The sequence below is a fragment of the Panthera onca genome, chromosome A1 (assembly GCF_046562875.1).
Source record: "Panthera onca isolate mPanOnc1 chromosome A1, mPanOnc1 haplotype 2, whole genome shotgun sequence".
Lineage (NCBI taxonomy): Eukaryota > Metazoa > Chordata > Mammalia > Carnivora > Felidae > Panthera > Panthera onca.
The window spans coordinates 7,227,674-7,252,518 of NC_138339.1; the positions used below are offsets into that span (position 1 = coordinate 7,227,674).

Consider the following 24,845-nt stretch of genomic DNA (forward strand, 5'->3'; position numbering starts at 1 on the left):
CTCTCCCCTTGTCCAAGGAGACCATGGTTACCAGACCCTTCTAAAAGCCTGGAGGGCAACAGTGGGCCTTCGTGATTCACATCTGCCTCTAAAATAAACACTCTACTCAGGCAGAAGGATCTGTGTCCTTCTTCAAACTGTAAAAACAGAAGTACGTAAAGTGCATTTGTATCTATGGCCACTTACTCTTTTCTATACGTGGTTTTTTACCCCTATACTCATATTTATTTAATTATTAAAGGTAAAGAGGAAACAAAGATGTTTTCCTAAGGGAACTGACTTTTCCAAAACTATGATGGCTGAATGCAGCAAAATAAATAATCAATGGCCATTCTAACTGCGGGTGGGGGCGGAGTGGGTAAGGGCTCTCCCAGACATTGAGGGGATGTCCTCTGAATTATCTATCATGTGGTGAAGACTAAATCAGGACGATGCCCATGATAGGAAGGGAGGATGCACAGTAGGAAAAAAGGGCCAATCGGGAATTAAGGCAGGTGACGACTCATATCAGATAGGGTCCGCCAGCCTGACTCGCTGAGGAAGCGAATCTCTGCTCTGGCGTGATTAATACCTTTACACACATCTGTCTTCATTCTCTCAAACGGTAAGCTCATCGGGATGGAAAATGAAAGCTTGAGAAAGATAAATCGCACCTACCTGGATCAGAGACAAATCCTCAAGCTGTAACCTGAAGAGGTAGTTTCTACAAAACACAAAAGGAGAGGAGTTTTAATTTTAATAGATTCAAAAGATTACAGTTCATCAAAATTATGAGAACAAGGCAAAACAAAGCCATGATTTGGGGCTTTCCAAGAATGCGTGTAGCACAGTTGTCCTCACACCTCAGAATTCAGAGAGGCATTCAGTATGTCAGCACATTTGAGATTGGCACATTTGAGATTGGCAAGAGGGTTAAGGAATAAGGTGCATGCGTGTGTGTGTGTGTGTGTGTGTGTGTGTGTGTGACTACAGTGAATCTCAGTTATCAATGGACTCTCTTGATCCATGTGGAATGGACCAAAGGACACAGGCAGTCGATTCTGAAATTGAGTTTAAGTAAGAGAATACAAACCCATTCTATGAGTCTTCATTCTTATGGATCACCTACATTCACCATGATTTATAGTTACAACACATCCTGCTTTGGAATTCAACCACAGTCTGAGTATTACAGTGTTCTGTCTTGCTGGATGCATTTGGTGTGTACAAGTTTAGAAGCATCAACTCGTCGGCCCACAATCAAGGGTGTGAAAGAGTCCCCTCTGGCTGCCCAAGAGTGAGGCAAGAAATCAGAGAAAAGGAAAGGATCTGTCTTGACAATGAAGGGGAAGAACAATGAAATATGCAGTGGCGATCAGCACAGCGGGGGGGGGGGGGGGGGGGGGCAGAACACAAACATCAGCCACATTAGGCTTTGGACTCTACTGCTGTAGGTTTAGAAACAAATTGGCCTCCTCCTGCGAGTTGCTTTGGCCTCTGACTCAAATCATGAATGCCCCCTTAATGAGGAGCTGGTGCAGGGAGAGCCACGCTCCAGGGACTATGGAGGAGAAAGTTAGCCCAGGTGTAAACAGTAATGGCAGGAGACCTGGCACCCAACAGACAGACCCTACGAAGGCACGAGTGCGGGACGGGTCTCTAAGAAGCTATTGTTTTGGGGAGCCTGAGTGGCTCGGTCCGTTGAGCCTCTGACTTGATTTCAGCTCAGGTCATGATCCCAGGGTCCTGGGATGGAGCCCCATGTCCGGCTCGATGCTGAGCATGGCGCCTGCTTAAGATCTCCCTCTCTCTCCCTCTTCCCCTCTCCCCTGCTCTCACTCTCTCATATAATTTTAAAAAGAAGCTATCATTTTACATAATGGGCTGGCCCGACCAAGGTTATTTCCATGGAACTAAGCGATTAACAAGTTTCTCAACACCAGCAAGAAACTCAAGTAGATTATTTTCACTATTTGGAGAGATGGGTAGATGTCTGAAGTGGACACATGCTGTCCTAGTGGAAGTGGTAAGTGACGGCCAAGTCAGGACAATGGGCATGACCTCGAGAGGACCAAGAAGCATCCCTACTGAGCGGCCAGACATGGGAAGACAAAGCCAATAGAGAGGCTGAGGGCTAGTAGCCTGTGCGCGCACACCGTTTGGAACAAGCAAAAGGATGAGCTCACTGGTAGAGCTGTCTCCGGCATCGCCCCTTGGTCACTCTGCCGTCTTAGAGTCTGCCCCCCACCGCGGAGCCACCGCCATCTTGCACGGCGTGGAAGTTGCCTCCTCCAAACCACTTAAGTGGCCTCTTCACCACACCCTTTCCAACATCCAATTTAACCTATGAAATAATGCCAGAGAAGCTCCCAGAAAACACTGAGTGGCCCAGGCCACCTCCGCCACAAGGCCATTTGGGGAACACTTGCCCTCTCTTTTATGGCAGATGGATCAGAACCCTCCGCACAGACCCAGATTAAGGATGACTTTGACAAGGCAGTGCGACAGCAGGTCTATTTTTATTTAGTCGGGCAGCATGCGGAGGCCAGGTTTCCACCAGAAACATCTCCCTGCAGGGGGAGGAACGGGAGCCCAGCACGCGCGGAAGAGGGTAGTTGAGCTGCCGAGGAAACACCACTGTTGGCTGCTAGCATTTAAAGATTTGCCAGCCTTCACCCAATGTGCCACAGAGGCCGGCGTGACTCCTCCCAGGGAAGTTAGCAATCTAGACACACGCACAGGTCAGTTTTCCAGATGAGAGGCTTACAGGTGGCACCACCGGCAATTACTGGCCACTCATCGCCTTCATGAGCACGATGGCTCCCTACCCTCACCCCCGCCTCCTAATTGGCTTCCTGCCTGCAGGATGCTGCCAGCCATCACTGCGCAGTGACCACGGGAGCCAGAAGGATACTTGTGCGAAAGCCAAAGCTGTGCCAGGACACAACCTTGTGAGGGAAGCTTAAGCACCCCATGCCTGGGTGCTCTCATCTGTAAAATGGGGCCCATACTCCTACCTCCGCCCTGCGGCTGTGGCGAGGGTTACCTCCAAGGAAAGCACTGATGGCTCCTGATTCATCGCAAGCAGTCGATCAATCGTGGCCACACGCAGACAGTTTATGGAAAATACTGAAATTTCCAGCCACATCGCAATTCTCAGCAGATGCCCCATTGCACGGGAAAGGAACGAGAGCCGCTCTCCAGCCATTTCCAGTTTCCGGCGGAAGCCGGCCTGACTGTGTGTTCAGGTGCGTGGGGGCATTGTCTGCAGGGACAGTACAGCGCTATTGGGTTTTCAGATTTATAGCCTCGTGGTTCTGGGACCCAGTCACCACATTCTTCCACTCACTAGCTCTTTTAAGAAAGACTTTTTCTGTAAATATTTCCAGTAAAAGAAATTGTTCATATTTTTAGTCAATTAATTACCTAAGGGGTCTGATGAGGCTGAAAGGCCACCTCTCTCTCAAGCCTCTCATACACCCACCCCCATCTCTCTCTATCTCTCTCTCTCACACACACCCACACACACACACACACACACCCACATCTAAATCTGGGAACTTTCTAGAAAGGCACTTCTCATACACAAAGAGCTGGAAGTGCCTTCACAACACTGAGGAAAGAAGATGGTGGTGTCCACCATGCTCCACAGAGCTCCGGGCAGGACAACTGGAGAGAAAAGTTCAAAGTCCTCCATTTTGGGTCGGAGGACATACAGAGAATATTCTCGGAAACCCCTCAGTGCCCTTTTCAGGTGCCGTCCACGAGGGAAGGGTTATAGCATGAATGTTTGGATCTCCCCCAAATTCTTATGTTGAAACCCTAACCCCCAAAGGGGATGGTGTTAGGAGGCAAAGCTTTGGGGAGGTGATTAGGTCATGAGGGTGGCCGCCCTCGTACAAGAAGCTCCAGAAATGCTTCACCTCTTCGACCATGTGAGGACACAGGGAGACAGTGGCCAATCTGTAACCCAGAACCCAGCCATGCTCCCTGACCTTGGACTTCCATCCTCTAGAACCAGGAGATAGAAATCTCTGCTGTTTATAAGCCACCCAAGTCTGTAGAGTTCTGTTCTAGCGGCCCCAACAGACCAAGACAGGAAGACACGGGCTTATGATAAGAAACATGCCACGTTCTGGGGCCACATCTCCCCAAGCAAAAACTAACTCTGCTGAGGATCCTTTTTCTGCCTGGCACGTCCCAGTATGCAAAGGTGCCCCTCCCCGCCTCACCATTGCTGGTGAATTTCAACCTTGTACTTCTACTCCCCTGAATACCTGAGAGCTGTGGTGCCCTCACAACCATTTCATCAGCGATAAATCAGGGTGGTGGAGACATTCAACAGGTGAACAGAGAGGAAGGGGACAGAGAAAGAGCCACAGTGCTCAGGCTACCCATGCCAGCACCCCAGGGAAGAGAAGCATCAAAGGAGACCGAAACGTTTCCTTTGGTATGTTCTAGGTTACAAGATGCAAACTGGTGATTTTTAAAACCATCCTCTGTTTTTTTTTTAACCTAAAAAAAAACCCCAAAGAACAGAGGATTCAAGAATTTTAAAGCTGAGCCATTCTTAGAGTGTTATGTACCTTCAATCTGTCCATGAGGAAACTTCTGCAAATAAAGAGGTGCAGGGTGATTTATTCAAGACTATTAGGATCAGATAAAGTCCCAACATTAGAATCAGAACCTCTCAGACCATGCTGTCCCTTGGCCCCTGTGCCACACGGCTTCACCAATCAGTCATCCCATGTCACTTTCCGAGTTTCATGGGCACACCCCCCCCCAACACACGCACATACACAGAAACACACAGTAATAGTTCTTACAGCACAATTATTTTCTGTCTTCATTGTTCATTCGCAGGCACATTTACGTACCATTTTGAGACCATTCTGGTCTTAACACTACTAATGGCTGTCTTTTGATTCTAGGTAATTGATTCTCACCCCTGGGACTCATTTCTGACTGTGACATATGTCTCCCCATTAAGCGAACATGTTAACCCTACTGGTCTGGCTCATTAAATGGTGTCTCCTTTCTCCCTCCTTATTTCTCACAGATTTTCCTGAAACTGCCTGCCCATACTTATTTTTTTTTAACTTTTTTAATGTTTATTCATTTTTGAGAGACAGAGCATGAGTAGGAGAGGGGCAGAGAGGGAGGGAGACACAGCCACAAAGCAGGCTCTCAGTCTCCGAGCTGTCAGCCCAGAGCCCGATGCGGGGCTCAAACCCACGAGCCATGAGATCGTGACCTGAGCTGAAATTGGGTGCTTAACCAACTGAGCCACCCAGGCACCCCTGCCCATACTTAAGAGTGCCCATGTTTCTTCATTTATAACATGAGAGAGCTAAATTATACCATCTGTCAGTATTTTTAAGTAACACAAATCCCTAAAAGACTGTAACCCTTTTTAGATAGGAAATGGCCAAGGGAGTTGAATGAATTTGTGACCAATCTAATAAAAGACTTGTCGCCCTGACGTATTTCAACAAATTCCTGAGAAATACTTTTTTGAGTGTTTTTTATTTTTTTGCAACCAAGTACCATATTGCAAAATAATTTTAAATAAAAACTCAGCATGTAAAAGAGGAAGGATAGTTCTTCATTAATGAAAATTCATCCAACAAAGTACTCACACATAATATTTGTTCATCAAGTTGATTAAAGTGACTTAAAATTTTTGAAACTAGAATTACGGGAAATATGTATTGATAACCTTGTACAACCTTTGTGGTGGTTGGTTGGTTACATTTTTGTTGTTACTTTTTGTTTGATTTCAGAGACAAAGAATTGGTAAGGGCTTACAAATATTTGTTGAATACATGACTGTGATCTACACAAAATCCAGGTAGACAACTTAATGCCTTCTTGGACCTTTCCATATTAGAAATATATAATATGACACATCCCAGTATTCACTTTCTCTATCATGATTTTCAACGATTTTAAAAATGTTTTTAAGAAATGAAATATAAATGAAACATTTGTGGAATTCCCCAATCACCTCCCTGGAACTTGAGAATCTGACAAAACACAGTGTGGATTCTACTATTCTCAAATGCCTTTCCTCAAACTATTCGGTTCCAAGTATAGCTTGAAGTCCATTTTTGCTACTGGACAAATTCCAACACAGCTAGCAACAAGAGGGACCCGAAATCTCCCAAGACAGCTTGATCCATCACAGTCTGGGTCAGCGACCTATGAAGCTAAAGATTACAAAAGGAAAGAAAATCTTCTAAAGGGAATAAAAAATTGATATTCCCAGATGTTGGGCCACTCACACACTAAAGCAAGATCTATGGTCCTCTGTAAGTGGCTGTTCTCCGGGGCATTCCAGAAGGGGCAACCACTTTATCTTGCACTCGTGAGCACACCGAGGAGGGAAAACAATATATGTGAGGTTCACGAGAAAGGCTACCAACCTTTCCAACATGAAGGGGTAATGATTCTGGCTTCCAGCCAACAGGGAATGCTAACCAAATGTTTCATATCGGGTCAGTTTCTCTAGGAGGGCAAAGCTCTGAGCAACCCAAAGCATTTAAGTGGTCTCATTCATCATCATAACACCCTGGGAGATGTAAATAGGTAGTAATAAGGAATATCACCATTCTACAGGGACAAAGGCAGTGATGCAACAGGTTAAGGGATTAGAATTTTTTAGAATGCATCAGTGGTACAGCTTAGGAGAACTAGTCTGTATTTCCATTCCCCGCCCCCCCCCCCCCCCCATTCCAGAAGTACCAAGCAAGAGTTTACCACGCTGGAAAGGTTCAGTTTTACAATGATAGTAAATGAAAGTATGCGTTTTTCTTCCCTTGGTATGGATCTCCTTTTTTTTTTTTTTTCCAAATGTCTTGGAATAAAATTTGACATTGCTCATTCACATGTAATAACCGTATTACTTTTAGGAGTAATAATGTATGAGGGATACATAGATCCAACAGACTGAATAATTCAAATCACAAAGCCATTAAATTTGGCAGACAGAACTTGACAGTTTCCCCACTAGACATCTGAACGCGTTTTCTCCCTCCTCACTGGAGTTGATTTCTTATTGATTGTAGGATTGCATAACCCATTCCTGCGTCCTATCATATCCCCCAGTGGCCTATTAGCAACAAATCACTAAGCACAACAACATATCCTCTGAGGGAGCAGTGCGGGCCGTAATAGACGAAGTTCATTTGTGTCTTCATGTAAAGTAATAAAATTCAGCCAGCATTAAAGAAAAGGTTGAGCCATCATGAGCATATTAACTAAATGACTCATTTTATCTAGAGACACTATAAAACTTAACTCTGACCTCCATTAATTATGAAAGACACAGGTGTTTTAAAATGACATTCTCTTAGAATAACTCAATTGGTCTCTGATGAATATAGCTATAAAATCAAAGAAGAAAACTCCAGGTTCTTATTGAACACGGAAGTTAGAGGCTTGCTCATAACGGAGGAGGAGAAGGCCAAATAATTAAGACAGGCAGAGACGCATTTGGCACGAAAAGAAAATGGAGACAGAATGGCAAGCTAATCTATCAAGTGTGTTGTGAACAATGGGGGTAGTGACTTCTCTTTCTGTTTAATAGAAGTTCAGACCGTGGTCGATCATGAAACCATATGAACACAAAACACACACTGTGGAGCAGCTATCACCATTTGAGTAAATCTGAGACCTGACGTCAACTGAAAGGCCCGTCTCACCTGGACCTGGGTCAGCTTCTTCCTACCCGATTTCTCTTTGCTGCAGGCCTCCCCCGTCATCAACAGGCGACTGCACAGAGCTTGAAATAGCCACGCCCTCCATCACACCCACATTTTCCACTGCACTGACAGATCGGAATATTAAAATGTAAGTGTCTGATTTTGAAACTAAGGAAAAGTAACACCTGTATCCTTTAAGGCACAAGGTGTTTCTATAAAAAATTATTTTAATGATCTGAATGTCAATATTTAATGTATCAATCACATCAGTAACGTCAAAGCATCTGAAGATTTAATTTCATCCTGGAACCAATTCTGTAATTGCTGTTCCAGACATTTTCATGATGCTGGTTGACTCCAAATGGATTCCAGGAGCCTTTATTTTTTCTGCGGTTATAACCATTCCAACCATATCTCTTTCATATGTTTTATCCACAAGTTTTGGGGCATTTAATTAATTTTTTGAATTACCAAGCTATTGCAAATATATAACAACTATTTAGTTGGATCACATTTAGATAACAGTTTGCGAATACTACAGTCATGCTTATAAGCTACCTCTTCAGCCAAAATCTTTGCTACCCTCCTCTAAAATCATGACTATATGTACTTTGGGCTATGAAAATTTTAAGATAATTTTGACTTTATTATTGTTGATATTACCATATGTGTCCAGTACAAACTCCCCCAAAATTGTATTGGCTTCTATTATCCCATTCCTTATCCCCAAAAAGTTGTTTCAAACCTTTCAAAAGTCTGGGTTATTAAAAATGTTCCAAAAGAACACATCAGAACCAGGAATAAATCATTTTAATAGCACTCTTGTATGTTTGGACACCAAGATTGAAAGGCACAGAAATAGATGGAGAGCTTCTTGTTTTTTGCGAGTAAAATAAAATCACAAAGATGGATTCTGAGTGGGGTGCAATAATTAAGACCAACGCTGTTAGCAAACTGCAGCGATATAAAACCAGAAAAACCTTTTCCCATAAGCACATCTAGGGTCATAGCTGTTAGTCAATATTGTTAATAATCACACCGATAATTTAAATTTTATTATGCTCTAAATATTACTTGCTTTGAGGATTACAGACGATGACTTTTACTGCTCCAGATTTAACTCGCAACTCCTGCTTTTGTGGGTCCGCTGGGTATTTGACTTGTTCCCTCCTATTTTTCAGTTAATAGAGATCATATTTCATTTGAAAAAATACCAAGTGACCTATCTTAGGATTCCTTTAACCCTGTTTTCTTAGGAATGTCCACTCCTCAAGTGATCTCCATATACAATTCTTTTTCTGGGTTAGCTTCAGAGTTAGCAAAAGCCGAGCTCTTTTGTGTTTCAGTTTTGTTTTCATGTATCTTCAAATAATCCAAGAATTGCAGCTCAGTCCCCACATGCTCAGGGCTAGTTACGGCCATCACGGCAAGCCACGCTCCCGAGTCTTGCTCCAAACCTCCCCTTTGACTCTTGCCCTCTACCTTTCCATCTGGGGTCACCATCAATCACTGTCAAACTCAGCTCTGAAATATGTCTCAAATCTCTCCTCCCCATTTCCACCATCACTGCCTAAGTGTAAGTTCTTTCTACTGTCACCTGATCCACAGCCCCCAAGAGCTGTTCCTATCTCCAAATTGTTCAAATTCGAGCAGACTCTGCACACAATATGGAAGAAATATCTTCTTCAATGCAAATCTGAGCGTATAAATAGGCAGACTGAAAAATCTCCCAAGCTCCTAATGTCTTTAGCAGAAGCTCTCAAATTTGCCAGGCCAGGAGATCATCAGAAACTTGATTAAAGCAAAGATTCCAACGTTACTTCCAGAAAGTCTAACGCTGATGAGCTGGAGAGGCCTGGGCATCTGTGCTCTTGTGATGCCTCTTAGGCAACTCTCATGACAGCCAGAATTGGAATCACTGGTCTGGAAGATTAAGTCCACTCTGTTCCACAATCTGACCCCACCTAAAGCTCCTGCTTCACCTGCAATAACTCCCCCTCTCAGCCAACTGGTCACCAACTGGTCCAGTCAAGCTTAGCTCTTCTCAGCCTCATCGGGATCTCGGACTTTCCCCGAGGTATGGTCTTTCTGGCAAGAAGACTCTTCCATCTGCCAGACTCGTAATGCGTCTCCAAGGCTCACTTGAAAAAGCACCTTCTCCGTGCACCATGTTCACCCCCCAAAACCGTCATGTTTCTTTTTTCTTGGGGTCTTTCTAGGGCCCTTTACCCAGGCTTCCCTGGGAGAATTTAATTGCTTGTGTTCCCCCCACAACCATTAGGTCAAGAGTCAGCAAACTTGTCTTTAAGGGCCAGACAGCAAATGCTTTGCCTTCATGGATGGTCTCAGTTGATACAACTCATCTCTGTAGGTAAAGTTCAAAAGCAGCCCTAGGAAATATGCAAATGAATGGGTGTGGCTGTGCCCCAGGAAAACTTTATTTACAAAAACAGGAGACCAACGACGGAGCCTCAGCTTGCCAACCGGGCACTAGGTTTGTGCCAGGCTACGAAGTCTTCGTCAGGTAGAGACTAGGCTTCGTCTTTGTTTCCCCAGTGCCTTAGATACTTCCTGGCATAAAGTAGGTTCCATAAATATTTGATGAATGAAGAGTCATGAAAGGTAACTAAGTGAACTAATAAACTCTGATGGACCCTATGTGGGACTGGCTGGGAGCAAAGCTCTCAACGCTCCAACACCGTATAGCACACATATACACCCAAAGTAAAGAGGCTGATTAATTTTTATTACACTGCTTTGTTGACTCATTCATGCATTTTGGGAAAAAAAGGACTTTATAACTAAATAAATAACTATGCCGCTAGACTTATCTGCTCACCAGTTCCAGCAGAGAAGGAAAGTGTAGAGATTATTCTGTTTTTTACAACAGCAAAAGGAACACAGTGTGCAGAAGTCTTTCCCCCAAGAGTTTCTGTAGACCACCTGTTTGTTAAAAGCTCACACTCCTGGACCCTTTCCAGCTCACTGAATCAGCAGAGCTGGGAACAGGGGACAGAAGAAACTTCACTTTGAATGAACACACCCCCGCCCCCGGGGTACTTAGGTACGCTGATGTCTGGCAAATACTGGACAAAAGGTAACAAAGCCAGCAGAAAAGGAGTGGGACTTTTTAACACAGATCAGGTTAATTAACCAAATGGACCCTATTGGAAGATTAATAGGTGTGAGAAGGAGGAAGATAGGCAAAGAGAATCCTAAGAGAAACGCACATCTATAAATCGAGTGCCAACACTGAGAAGGAAAATGATAGAGAAGAGAAAATATTTAAACGATAAACTAACAGCTGAATAAAAAATTCCAGACCACGAGCAGGAATGAAAAGCACCATCCTTTTTTTTTTTTTCATCACCAGCTGTTTTTCCTAAATCATAATTAATATAAATACAATGTAAACATCATTGCTACCCTGGGATTCTTTGCACTATGGGGGTCTATTCCTTTTGGATTCACTCCTAACTGCTGACTTGATTCCACTCACAGAAGTTACCTTCAATTGTGTATACTTGACTACAATGTATCCTTTGGAAAACAGAAGTTGTGGCTACTGGAAGCAGAATTGCCCATCTTATAAAAAATCTCCATTTTTCCTTTTAATCATACATTGCTTCCAAGAGATTAATTCTAAGGTAAAACTTTAAAATAAAAATAGCAATTATGAATAACCACCACCAAAAAAAAAAGAGTGAATAATATTGGTTCAATTAAAAAAAAAATGATTTTATGTGAATCTAAAATGCAGCTCTTTGTTCAGATCCAGCGACAAAATCATTTTGAAAGGAGGAACTTCTTCTAATTAAATAGAAGTCTGCCCGTGCATTCAATTGTGATCTTATGGGAACATATGCTTTGAATACTTAAAACAAATTCCGCGCCACCATAACAAAAGCAAGTTCATCTTTCCTTTTTATCTTTATTTTTGCAGATTCAAACCAGGGGCAAAACAATGCTTGAAAATAACACACTAGGATTTTTCAAGACTAGTTTTTGTGACTGTGATCAATGAAGGTCAAGCTATGCCTTGGAAGCCCTAAGGTCTTAGTTTTAGTTTTTGTTTTCGGTAATAAACATGCTAATTAGAAATCTATAGTACCCGTTATAGAAACATGCATACGGAAATATCTTCCCCTCTGTGGAGACGGTTCACTGACTGTAATGGCAAAGCAAAGGGCTCCGTGCAAGGCACAAGACTCGGGGCTGGTCCTCAAGTCCGGGGCAAGAAGGCTCGTGCATTCCCATTTACCCTTCCTCTTGATATCTCCATAACGTTCCCATTTTGTAATGTAACTGCAATAGAATTAAAATTTGAAATTTCCAAGGTCATGAATTGCTGTGTTTGTCATCAAATTTGATTGCTACCTGACCCAAGCGTTGAGCCTATGGGCTTCAGTCCCACCAACCTTAATCACCAGCAGAGGGCTGGGCCTCCCCTCACTCAAAGGTGCTCATGTGAAATTTTACGGGTGAGTGTTTTTACTAAAGCATCATAGGTTATAGACTCTGCCTTTCAATTTATATACTTCTATTACACTGAAGCTGGTTAGAGAACAGTAAGGTGATCAGACATCCACTGAAAGACCAAGAAACACACAAAAAGAATGGAAGGAAACTCACATTCTCTTTGGTGAGAGACTCTTTCCGTTATGATTCTATGGCTTTATGCTTCATAAGAATATGGCTAATTTGCAGATGCCCTGATTATTATTTGTTTATAATCAAACACTGCATTGTATGCGAACCAAGTTAGCTGCCATTGGGAATAACATTTGAATTTAGCACAGAATCACCTGTAGTCCTTCCAGTGAACCCGAAACACTAAAGACAGACAGATTCATTTGGAGAATAAAAGTATAATCAGCTTCTTACATCTAGTTTTACAATCCTATCTGCCACAAAACTTACACTTACATCAACTTTGTGAACTGTTACTAGTATCAATGAAGTACCAATATTTTATACTTTATCTATACAAAATCTACACCAGGACATATTTCTTCACTTTGGAATTTTTCTTCTTATATATAAAATATCATGAGAATGGCTTTTTGTAGGTTTTTAGACAAAGATGTATATAAACCATTCATAAAATATTACCCCAATCGTATAAGGAAATAGAAATCAAATAGCATGGGGAAATAATTGAAAAGTTTAACTGTGATTATTTCTGAAATTGTGTTTCTTTCTTTATGCTTTAACTGCATTTTCCACATCTTCTGAAATGCAAATGCCTCAGCCTCATCTTTGAAAACACAAATATTATTTTAATTTTTAAAGAGCCTTGGGTAAAACAGGATACGAATGCCAATGCTTTCAAAATAGCATAAAAGATAACGTGCATCTTGGAAATAATAAATTCACGGATCTTTCCAGAAGTTCCACGAATTCAAGAATGCAGGCACCTTCTGGCACCACATAACCACAAATCGCTTAAAGAGAGGTTTTCTCTTTGCAGCACAATGAACTTCCTTTTTGTGATGAGCAACAAAGAATCTTTAACTGAATTCAATTTCAGGAACATAAAGCATCACTGACATAAAGTGAAACCACCCAGTAAATGGCTTTACAATGCTGAGTGCTAACTCTAAGAAAACAGAAAGCCTATCACTGTATTTTTTTTCCACCACTCATATTTAAACCATTACGAATGTCCTAAATATGCACCTGCTCTCTAAACTTTTGCTCTGTCAAGCCCTCCCAAGCAGGAAGCTGAGGGCTGGGTTATTTTTAAAATGTTATAGCTGGCTCACACTCCCTCTCAAGCTTTCTGAGCCTAATCCCACCACCCAAGTTTCCTAGTAAAATTCCTATTCTCCTCGCTCAGCGATGTCTGCCTGAAGCGCACACGCGCACATATGCCGAAACCCGGAGACTTCCGCAGAGTCACCATCCCGCTGCATGCTTACTGCGTGCCTGGTGCTGTGACAATCGCTTTTCATGGATTATTTTATTTAATCCTCGCAACAGCTGACAGGGGTAGGAATAATTATATCGATTCTAAACATGAGAAAATTAGATGTCTAACGCTGGCTCAAGAGCACGCAGCTGAGCAAGTCCATTCTATGTCTTTCCTTCTTTCTTGACTTGTTTATCGAAGGTCTCTGGCACCCAGGGTGCTGCTCTAGAACGGAAAATACAGCCCGTGTTCCTGGGGTCGCTTATCTGAAATTCAAATTCAACTGTGCCTCCTGGACTTGGATGTGCTGAAGACTACTGGTCCTTTTGCTCCTGGTGACCACGACGTACCGTGTGCCAGGTTGACTCAGTGGCTAGTCTGATCCCGGAGTGGCTGGGCTGGGATGTGGTGACAGGAGATGGCAGCAGACTTTGAGGGACCCCGGGAAGGCTACCTCTAGGGACAGGCATCCCTGGGGACGATTCATAGGCGCTATCTCCCACCAGGGCAGGACCACAAGCTAGCTCTTCCCAATGCCAATTTGCTCGGTGGCTCCTCACATCCAGGAGGAGAACCCGTGTCATTGGCCAAAAGCCAAACGCCTGCGATGCGTGTGCCCGTGTGCCGTGCCGTCCCACTCATGCGGCACCAGAAACGGCGGAGACTCTTCCCCGTCTCCTTTGCCAAAGTTCTTCAGGGTCAAATGGAGCATCCGAGACCCAGTGGTACCGACGGAGGTATTTGTACCTGGCCGCCTGGCAGGCATCGCCTTCCCCTCTGGCTAAGGGCGAGAGCTCACTTCCCCTAAGGGTTAGCTTTGCCACTCTCTTATGTCCTTGGAATAAATCTGCTGTGAACCCAACCCATCTTTCCCGGAGGGTCCTCCCGGATGCAGAGGAGGACATTTACGAACCAAATCCTCGGAGCAGATATGTTCCATCCACACATGTGTTTGAGCTTCTGCCAAAGGAGAAACTGTGCCACATTCTAGGGAAGGAAAGAGAAGACAGGCACATCCTCCACCATCCGGTAAGTCAGTATTTGGTCATGTGTGTGTGTGGGGGGGGGGGTGACACCTGACAAAAAGTCACGCGGTAAGGGAAGAACTGAAGGCAGATGACAGGTGTGCTAACAGGACCATGCAGCGCAGGGGCTGGAGGAGCTCGGGCCCAGGGGAGGACCCTGGAGCCAGATCTCCTCACGACGCATCTTGAGTTCACCAAGTAAAGTTGGGGTGGGTGGGTAGCTGATGTTCCAGAAAAGCAAAGGAGTTTGTCACCAACTCCCCGGGGCAGGAAAGAGAACATTTGACAGTTGTGGGCAATTTAAATAACTCCACATGCCTGGACCACGAGAGAATGAAAAAGAGCGGAGTCCATGAGGGATGTGGGACCACAAGGCAGGGGGTGTGATGGGCAACACCCAAGGTGCCAGCATTTACCCAACGGGGACTACCGAAGGGGGGCCTTTTAAAAAGATGATGTTGGCCAGGGTATGAAGAAAGAGGACAAAACCTGGAGGCCAGAGGACCAATTAAAAACCCTTGCGACATACGATCCAGGCTCCCAGTGAATACGCTTGATGGAAGTCGGCATCTGAAGTCCCCCATGGATTCCCAATGTGCTGAAGGAACTAAAAGTAGACCAAATAAGCCCAACCAATCCGTACTCACTGTCCGCTCAAAAATATCAAAAGGCATGCCGGTGACATGTTCAGTGCTAGGAGCTAAGCCAATCTCCGTGTCCCCATGTAAAGTTATGCCCGCACATCTCAATGTCTTCAAGGGCTGGGTGGTGCACAAGGTTTCCTTGAGATCTGAGAGCAAAAGGAACGGTTCTAGAAACGGTTCAGTGTTTATCTAGAGTATAAACCGGATTTAGCTTCACTCACGTATACACGGAAACTGCACATCCTCTCTCTTGCTATGAAAGGTATGTTTTATAATCTAGTAAATCTGATACATCACTCCAGTGCCCAAAGTGGTTTCCTTGAGTTCCAGAGAGAGTCCAAATCTACCAATGGCTTCTTTCTTCAAAGTTAATATTTTTCCTAAGAGACAGGTATGCATAGGTATGTTTTAGAAATTCCCCTCAAAATACGTTGGCAGGATAAATTATTTGAACGGAAGGATTCTGTCTGTTCTCTAAAGAAGCACCGGTAAATTTGAGGGAAACGACTCAAGATCTGTTCTGAATGTGTTCTGGTCGCCTCGTCATCAGACTGCAACGTCGAATATTGACCTGGATCCAGGAGTTTGTGTACCTGAAGAGGGGAAATGTAACGGTTTCCTTGAATTCTCAATTGACTAGAAAATGGTCTAGTCAAGGTCACATTGGAATGGACATCCAAATCTCGACTCCAGAATTTTACTGAAGAGTGTACCGACAAGTTACGAACATGGTTTCTGGAGTCAAAACGCCTGGGTCTGACATCGGGGTCCAGCTTTTATTAGACATCATAAACATGACCAGACTCAATCCCCTCATCTCTAACACAGGGACGTTGACAATACCTACCTCTCAGCTTTCACAGGAAAAAAAGTAGATGAATTCATGTGAGAACAGTTCCTGGCACACGGGGAGCACCCAATAAATGCTGCCATGCAAAGCAGTCATCACCTTATTATTAGTAGCATAGTCAACAGCCCCTTATGCCGTATTTCCTTCTTAGAAGAAGCGTTACTTAGCACTCGTGAGCTACAGCAGAGAAGCTCACGTGTAACTGCACAGATGGAAAACGAAATCCAAAATTATCTGCGGTGGCAAAACGGAAGATCTCTCACCTTGCTCCTACAACAAGTTCTTTCTGTCCTGGGTCAAATGTTAACTGCGAGAAATCCACAGCATTCTTCGCTCTGAACTCCCGTAACCAGGGGCCAATTTCTAAACAGGAAAAATAAATAAATAAAAAGATACACATGAATGATCTTTCCTCCGGGGACCACAAAAGGTGCACATCAGGTAGAAAACATGACATTGCAGAGAAGCTTGGAGGGCCCCCTGACGCGACCGTTCAGGGGCCACTGGCGGTTCCCATCAGAACGTGACACAGTCCACACCGAGCTTGTGTAAAACAGAGACGGCAGCCACCCAATAAAGAGCGAGCATCAGCGCTCGGGTGTGATTTATAAGCCAGATGTGCATTTCCCTTTGGGCGCTGGGCTGGGCGGAAAACCACCCAGCATTCACGCGCTTCACCCAGGGAAAACTGAACGCAAACAAAAGCACTTCCTGGGTGTCCTCCCTGGCAAGAACTGAAGACTTGAGGAAATCGCAAAGCCCTCCTTCGGACCCAGGACAAACCCAGGCGCACCATCTGCCTTCCTTCAAAGTGGACGCTTCGTGTCCCTGCACTTTGGGTTTCCATCCTGGCCCCACGACCGGGCATGTTAAATACATTCAGCACTTTCTAGATGTGAAATCTAGTTACTTCTAGTTCTCATTGGCATTTTTTTTCCCCTAAGGGAAATCAGGAAATAGCCACTCTTTAGAGACAGGTTTTTCACAAGACTGTTAAGTCCTATGACATGGCCTCCAGCCTAGAGTCTGATTATTGTAACACGACAGCTCTGAAGAGGGACAGAATGCTGCTTCACGAGCCATTTTTGCAACTTTTATGGGCACATTTCTGACACCAAAAAAAAAAAACAAATGCTCAGTGAGTTGCCCTCTAGTTGTGCCTCACCTTAGCATTATTCCTGACACTTAGCCACGTTATCTGTCATTTTTTCTTGGATTTACTATTCTGAGTGATATCACACTGACTAAACAGGCACATGACAGATGCCACATCAACAAAGTTACAAAACAGATATAATATGGAAATATGCCCACATCCCATAATATGTCCCATACACAGGTCTTTGTTGATGTGATTGGGACGGATTATTTTCAAGAAATGGCTCCGCCTGATAAATACAGCAATTTTCTACTATCAGTTATTGGGGAAAAGGCCATAAACCAGAAGTTCTCCACCGCATAAAGGAAACCAGGGTTGACTTCTAGAGAGACCTGTCTTTGGGTTTTGAAATTTTAATGTGCATCTTGATCCTTTTTAGAAGTTTATTTCAATGTGTTCATTTTACAGCCAAATCATTAAAAAAAAAAAAAATTATAGCAAAGTATGTACAAGGCCCTGGAGCTATAAAAACTTGTTAATGAACGGTCTGTTCCAGAAGCTCACAATCCAGGTAGGGGGCAAACACTAGTATCTTCTTTAAGCAGAGTATCTATGAACGCAAGGACTTTACAGGCATTTGTAATGTTACAAGAAGTACTCACACATAGAAAGGAGTGGAGACTGGGATTCTCGGTAAAAGAAAGGCGAGATCTGACCACATATTGACAGTGCAGACGCGTTCTAGAGGAGCAGAGCTACGTGGGATGCCACGGTGCCCCCAGGGCCAGAATCGGTGCTGCCCACCTGCTTGCCCATCAGTTCTCCGCTCCTGGGAGACAGAGCCGAAGGCTCTTACGTCTGCAAAGCTCACCTGGGTGCCTGCGGCACAGGGCGCAGGGCTCTGAATGCGTGAGGCAATGATCACCGTGTGGAATGGACGAGCAAGAATCGGCAAGTGATTTCAAGAGGAAAAGAGTTAAAAATGAAAGGGAAGAGGGGACAAAAGAGAAGAGGGAAAGGAAAAAGCAATGGTAATTCAAGAAACTACTGGGATGGTTAACTGAGAGGCATATTTAAATATAGCTCACAGGTCAACAAGTTCGGACACGGCTTCATGGGTGATAGAGAGGCTTTGAAAAGTCCTCAGGCAAGTACTTGACACATCAAAGCAGGCATCTTAGGAATGTGAATGGGCCGCTGGTGGGCAGGAAAGAGTAGAGAATGGGGGCAGGAATGTTAGCTTTTTAAAAGTACCACCAGGAACTTTAGGTAGTGGTTGTATGAATGCTGGTTGTCAAAATGCAGGAGGAACAATGGTGGGGGTGTCCTAGGGGCCTGATACCTAGCTGGAAGGCAACCAGCTGAAGATAACAAAATCCTTCCGACACAGAATTAAGCAGAAAACAATGGAGAGTAGCACACAGGCCTCAAGGGGTAAGGCCGGGTCTTGGAGAAAGATGATAGGTTCAGGTGAACTATGGAGAATGTCCTCTATGAAGAATGACCCCAGAGACATGGCGGAGCATGGCTACGACCCGGAAGTGCACGTAGAGCTGTTTTAATACAACAGCTTCATCACAGAGAGGAACCTGATGAGGAGACCTGCCAGGACTGGAGTTCCAGGCTCTTGAGTGCCCCTCCCAGGCTCTACGGATCAAAGCTCACAGCTGCCAGAGCTGAGCACACGTGTTGTACTCAAGGTGGTGACAACGAGTAGGTCACATGAGTCAAGAAGAGAGGGCCACGGGCTGACCTTTCTGTTAGAGTAGAAATGTGAGCCACATGTGGGGAGAGAGGACATGAAAAGACATCAGAAGAAAATCACCTCCCATGCATTAATCTCACCTCCCGTGAGCTCCCAAGAGCTCACCTCCCATTCATTAATCTCTCTTTTCAGTTAGACAAACAGGAAGGGTGTGGCCAACAGGGACCAGGGTGAAGAGACATACTTCAGGTTTTGGCTCCTATGCTGGGCAACAGGAAGGGCTACACTACTTCCTGAAATGTCCTCCAATAATAGAAGGAGGGATGCAGATATGGAAAAGCAAGCTAACGACATAAAGTTCCATCAAAATTGTTCCCTTTCCTTTATTTCAATTTCCAAAGAGCTGCCCCCTTGAAACAGTACATTTTTATGGTTAACATTAGATAAAAGTTGGATAATCTGCACATTCTCTTCTTTTTTGATTTTCCTGGGCATCCCTCCAGGTCTGGCTCTCTCAACTTTGCATGTCACCTGACTTCTATCTGACACAACACCATGAACTCCTGGGGAGAAAGCTAATGCATCAACCCGTCTCTAACTGAGAATGCGCCTGTCTCAGACACCTCTCCTCCCCGCTTTGCCGTAAGATCAGAGGCTGGTGCCCTCTCCCCTGTGCCAAGATCAGTACCCCTTCCTCTGCTCATGCCAACTCTTCCCTCCTCTTTGGTCCCTTCTCTAAATCACCTCTTTTCTCCTCTAATATCTCCCGTGTTATCAGGCCCCTTCCCTTTGTCTGCAAGTACATGCAAAGTCCCTCATTTTGAAAAATCTTTTAAGGGGCACCTGGGTGGTTCAATAGGTTGAGCATCTGAGTCTTCATTTTGGCTCAGGTCATGGTGGGATCGAGCCCCACATTGGGATCCACACTGAGAGTGGAGCCTACTTGGGTTTTTCCGTATCTCTCCCTCTGCCCCTCTCCCCTGCTTGCTCTCTCTCTCTTAAATTAAAAATAACAATAACATTTACAAAAATATTTTTAAAAATTGTTATTATATTCTTTTATTATGACAGTGTCGAACACTCTGACAAAACGCATAGTAAACTCCCACATATAATTTGTCAGAAAAGGCAGTAGGCTTAGTTTCACATGTAAGTTTCAACAACCCCTTAAGGAACATGGAATCTCAACTTTATTGAACTTACTTCAGAGATTAGACAAAGAGGTAAAGCTTCCTAACATAGTTCCGAGGTGATTAGGATCCTGATAATCTTGCTAGTAAGGCTTCACAAAGACATGATGAGAAAGGAAAATCATGGGCCACCCTCGTTTAAAAGTATGGCTGAAAACACTGCTAAGGAAAGACATGTATTAGCAAATCACACACACGTGTATGCACGTGTGTGTGTGTGTGTGTGTGCACGCACACACACACACACCCACACCCACACACACACTGCTTCACATGGGACGGGGTCTACTCCAGAAACCCAAAGATGGATCGACAAGTTTAATGTCAGAAGTTCTATCAGTAGAATTTGCCACCACAGTAACAGAATTCAATACCAGCATCAAGAAATGATCAGTGCTGCTTTCTAAAGAATCAGAAAAGGAACAGTTACAGACACAGAAGTCTAAAAGAGCACAGTGTCAAGTAAGGCAGGTGAGGGCAGAGTCTGAACACGGGGCAAGTGGAGGCCAACGAGCTCAGCAGATGCCAAAGAAAGATGAGGGCAAGGGAAGCGAGCAGCGAACAGCACACAGCACGTGCTAGGTTGAGAGATAGCGTTGTTAACAACATCAACTTTAATATACGTTCACTTCTCCCAAATAATGGGTTCACCTTTTCCCTCCTACTTCTCTCTCCTGATTTTGCTGAAAAGAACACATAGGAACATCAGGATGAAAAGGAACTTAAATATAGCAGCCAACAGGACCACTGTTTGGAAGTTAAAAACACAAAACCTGTAACTTCAAATTTAATACTTTGTAGATAATTTTTAATATTTGATGGTAATCATTCAAGCTAATCCTTTGATTACACAAATGTGGCTATTAAAAAATGGCCCATCAATGACCTTCTACTGCAAAATTAGCTGCAGTGACACATATTTGCCTTCTCTTACCATTGCATAAGCACCCATATGATTGTTTTATAAATATTCTAATAAAACATATGATGATTTGATTTTAAAAAGAACCCAATATTACAATCTCAAGAACTAACTTTCATGAACATATGTCAGCATTAATCAATTTAGCCCAAATGATGACATATATAAACTAGAGACTAGCTTACAAATTCAAGCTAGTCACCAACCCCCACCCCCCACAACCAACACTAGAAAATAGAAAACTTTGGAAACAAAATAAAAGTTACTATTAACACTCTAGAAGATATTGAAGGAAATCATGGTCATAAGCCAAGAAAACCTTTTAGAGCCTGATAAGTAAGAATCACAGGAGATTTTGGTGTTCAAGACTAGTCCTGGTCTGAAATCTGAAAACCAAACTGATGTCTCCTCCAGGGGCTAAAGCCTGCAGCACTCAATTTCCAGGGACCATGCTGACTAGCAGGCAAACACTGAGCAGTGAAACCTCCCAGGTCAAATAAAAGTGGCTCTGGGTGGCCTGTTCCATTCATCACTCTAAACTTCAGTCGATTAAGAAGCCCGGTAAGCAGGATTGAGAATCTTTTGGGAGGAACTTGAAACCCACATTGGAAAAACCCTAACATGTAGCTTCCTATGCAACATTTTTGTAAAGTAACAAGAAGGAAAAAATCAACATCCTCTTCACTTTGAAAATGAATTGATTCCCACTGTTATATACTCTTAAATAGAAACTGCCACCCACTCAGTTTAATAAATAATACATTTATTGTTTCTGCTATTGTTATGAATAACCATGATCCACATGTCAGTTAAGATCTACAGAAAAAACCATTCCCATGGTCACCAGTTAGGTTTTATGATCCAAGGGTCTTGGTGTAACAAAGGGAGGAGAAAATGTCAATAACCATGCACTGATCTGCTTTACTGGTGCAAAGAACGGGGGTGCATGGGCGGCTCAGTCAGTTATTAAGCGTCTGACTCGACTTCACCTCAGGCCATGATCCCAGAGTTCGTGCACTGCCAGCACAGAGCCTGCTTGGTATTCTCTGTCTCTCACTCTCTCTCTGTCCCTCCTCCACTTGCTCACATGTGCACATGCTCTCTCTCTCTCAAAAATAAATAAATTAACATTAAGAAAAAAAGAATTACTTTATTGGAGCAAAGAACATTCTGGAATGACAAGGCAGGGATGATGCGAACAGAGTAGAATGGCAGGATTTCTCAGCAGTGTAAGCCACTCAGCTCTGGTGTGGGGGGACAGGACACTGTCCTGAAAACGCAAGGGCTGGGTCCTCCCCTCCCCCAGTAGGGCACTCCTGCCAGCTGGGCACCAGGAAAAGAAGGGCAGATGGTCCTATTGGCTGAGCATTCCGGAAGTTCTCCTTGCCGGACCTTCCCCACGTTGTGAAAGAAACCATCCTGCATCAGAGATGCCTATTACTCTTTAAAGGTGGCATGCATCCCCCTTCCAGGGACGTCGTTTTCAGCTTCCGCCATTACACGCACCATTCTCAGCAACGTGATCTGAGCTGAAATATGATTGGAAAACAAAGGAGGAGAATTTTTAAGAAGCCCTGAGAACGGCAAGGCAGGTCAGTGCTCTGGACCGCTGCCACTGTTCTTCTTTTTCCTTTTCCTGCTTTCCCAGGCATGTGCTTCCAACAACAGCCCGTCAGAGCAAGGTGAGCCTGCTTGACTCAGCAGCTCTCAGCACCTGGTGCTGGTTTTCAGCTACATGAGTCCTGCCTGAAATTCTTTAAGGGATCACAACAGATTTCAGTTCCAAAGCCTCATGTGTTTGTCGAATGGCAGGCTAAGGCAAAACACTTCACCAGGAAGAAAAGACCCAAATTCACAAATTCACAAACATTTATGCTTGTGGGGAAAAAATTACTATATTATATATATATATATATATATATATATACACACACACACACACACACACACACACACACACATATATACACACACATATATATACACATGTATATATATATATATATATATATACACGTGAGGTCAGGTGCTATATACACGTGTATATATATGTATACACACACACACACACACACACACACATCTATATATATCTCAGAACAACCAATGTCTCTTAGTAATGCTTTTTTTTGTTGTTACTATATATTATCAGTATTTACTTAATTTCTGGAATTATATTAGATACTTTTTCACACGTTAACAACTTCTTATTATATTTAATGTTTACAATCCTGTGAAGCCAGAGCTATACTCTTTCTTACAGAAATAAAACATGTAAAAATTACAAACTCTGAGTGTTTGAAAAGTCAAACAACTTGCCAAATGTAACATAAGTGGTAAGCGGCTAAGCTAAACCCAGGATGGGACTAAGGCCGTATTTCCATAAGGTCTGAATTAAAAATCAATTTTCCCAGGAATGTCTAAAGTGCATTAATCCTTAGCACCTAGTAATATATCAGCATGGATTAAATTAGCAGAAACAGTAGTTGACGCCCACCAAAAGAGAGCAAAATTCGACAGAAAGGAAGAGATGGTAATTTTCATTTGAGGACAGGAATGTTCCAACCCAAGCTGCCCATTGGGCAGGGCACAGCTGGAAGAAGGAAGGTCCCAGAGAAAAGCAGAAAGAAACCAGGGTCCACCGCAGACAATAAGGCTACCGAAGGGAGAAGATCCCAACAGTAGACATCTATCTCCATCATTTCTTTCCAAGACAGGTCCTGGTTACATCAGCTAATGTGGAAATAGGCCAATACTCTCTGCCTTACTTTGGCTTTCTAGAAAAATTGAAAAGTATCAGGCCAATTTTGTTTCTCCAAATGTATAGACCTCAATTATTCTCACTAGAACTTCTATGTAGGACTCTGTAGAATCAACATGGTGTTGGCTATCCTGCAGTCCACCCCCTCCCCTTCCTTTAGTGGATAAAACTAAGGGCAAAGAGGTTGTATGACTGCACAAAGTTATACGCCAATGAAGGCAAAGTGAAAATCTGAAGCCCTGTGATTTCTTTGCCCATCTATTTTCTTCTCCATCACAGCACTAGAATATCCATCCAAGTGGGAATAATGGTAACATTTTAAGGGACTAAAATATCTATATCTAGATTTAGATCTCAATATATTCACCCATATATTAGGATGTGTATATATAAATACATGTGTTTATTCACACACACACACACACACACACACATATATACAGATACATAAATATGTATATTAAGTATATATTTACATGTATATTTATACCTAGATACAGACATACACAGTTCCACATATTTATATCCAGATATAGCCATCAATATGTTCATTCATATATATACATATATGTATACATACATATTTGCATAAAAGTATGTAAGAAATATAAATATATATATACATATATATATATATATATATATATATAATGTATATAACATATACACTTAAAGATTATCTTAGAGGGAAAAATATCTCAAAAGCTTGCTATAGGAAATTATCAAAAGGTTCAACTGATGTGACTTTTTAAAAATAAAACAAAAATATTCAATAATAACCAATTAGGAAAAGTAAAATGCTTTTAGACCAGTGTTTAGACCAGCAGAAAGTATCCAATACACCAAGAAGACATAAGGCTCCTATCATTTACATTTTTATTGATAAACATCATACATAAAACACAGTCTTTTAAATACAAAGAGGGGTTTTTCCCATCATTTCTGTGTTTAGTTGTGTATCTGCTCAACAGAGGTCAGGTGCTACATCAAGTCTCTTCATATGTTTCCTTCCCAATGACATTTTAAACACCTCATCTTTTTTTTCCCCACACGTTC

At 43.1% G+C, this 24,845-nt stretch overlaps 1 protein-coding gene across 9 annotated transcripts in view; it reads right to left on the reverse strand.

The window, feature by feature from the left end:
• The window catches only part of SEMA5A (semaphorin 5A), a 477,392-nt gene that overhangs the window by 248,538 nt on the left and 204,009 nt on the right, over nucleotides 1-24,845 (reverse strand). For all 9 annotated transcript variants that reach the window (XM_078444329.2, XM_078444308.2, XM_078444311.2 and 6 more), the window contains 2 exons: nucleotides 16,376-16,475; nucleotides 658-703 (listed from right to left, as the gene is read on the reverse strand). In XM_078444329.2, coding sequence (XP_078300455.2) covers nucleotides 658-703; nucleotides 16,376-16,475 — 146 coding nt within the window. The remainder of the gene's footprint in view (nucleotides 1-657; nucleotides 704-16,375; nucleotides 16,476-24,845) is intronic.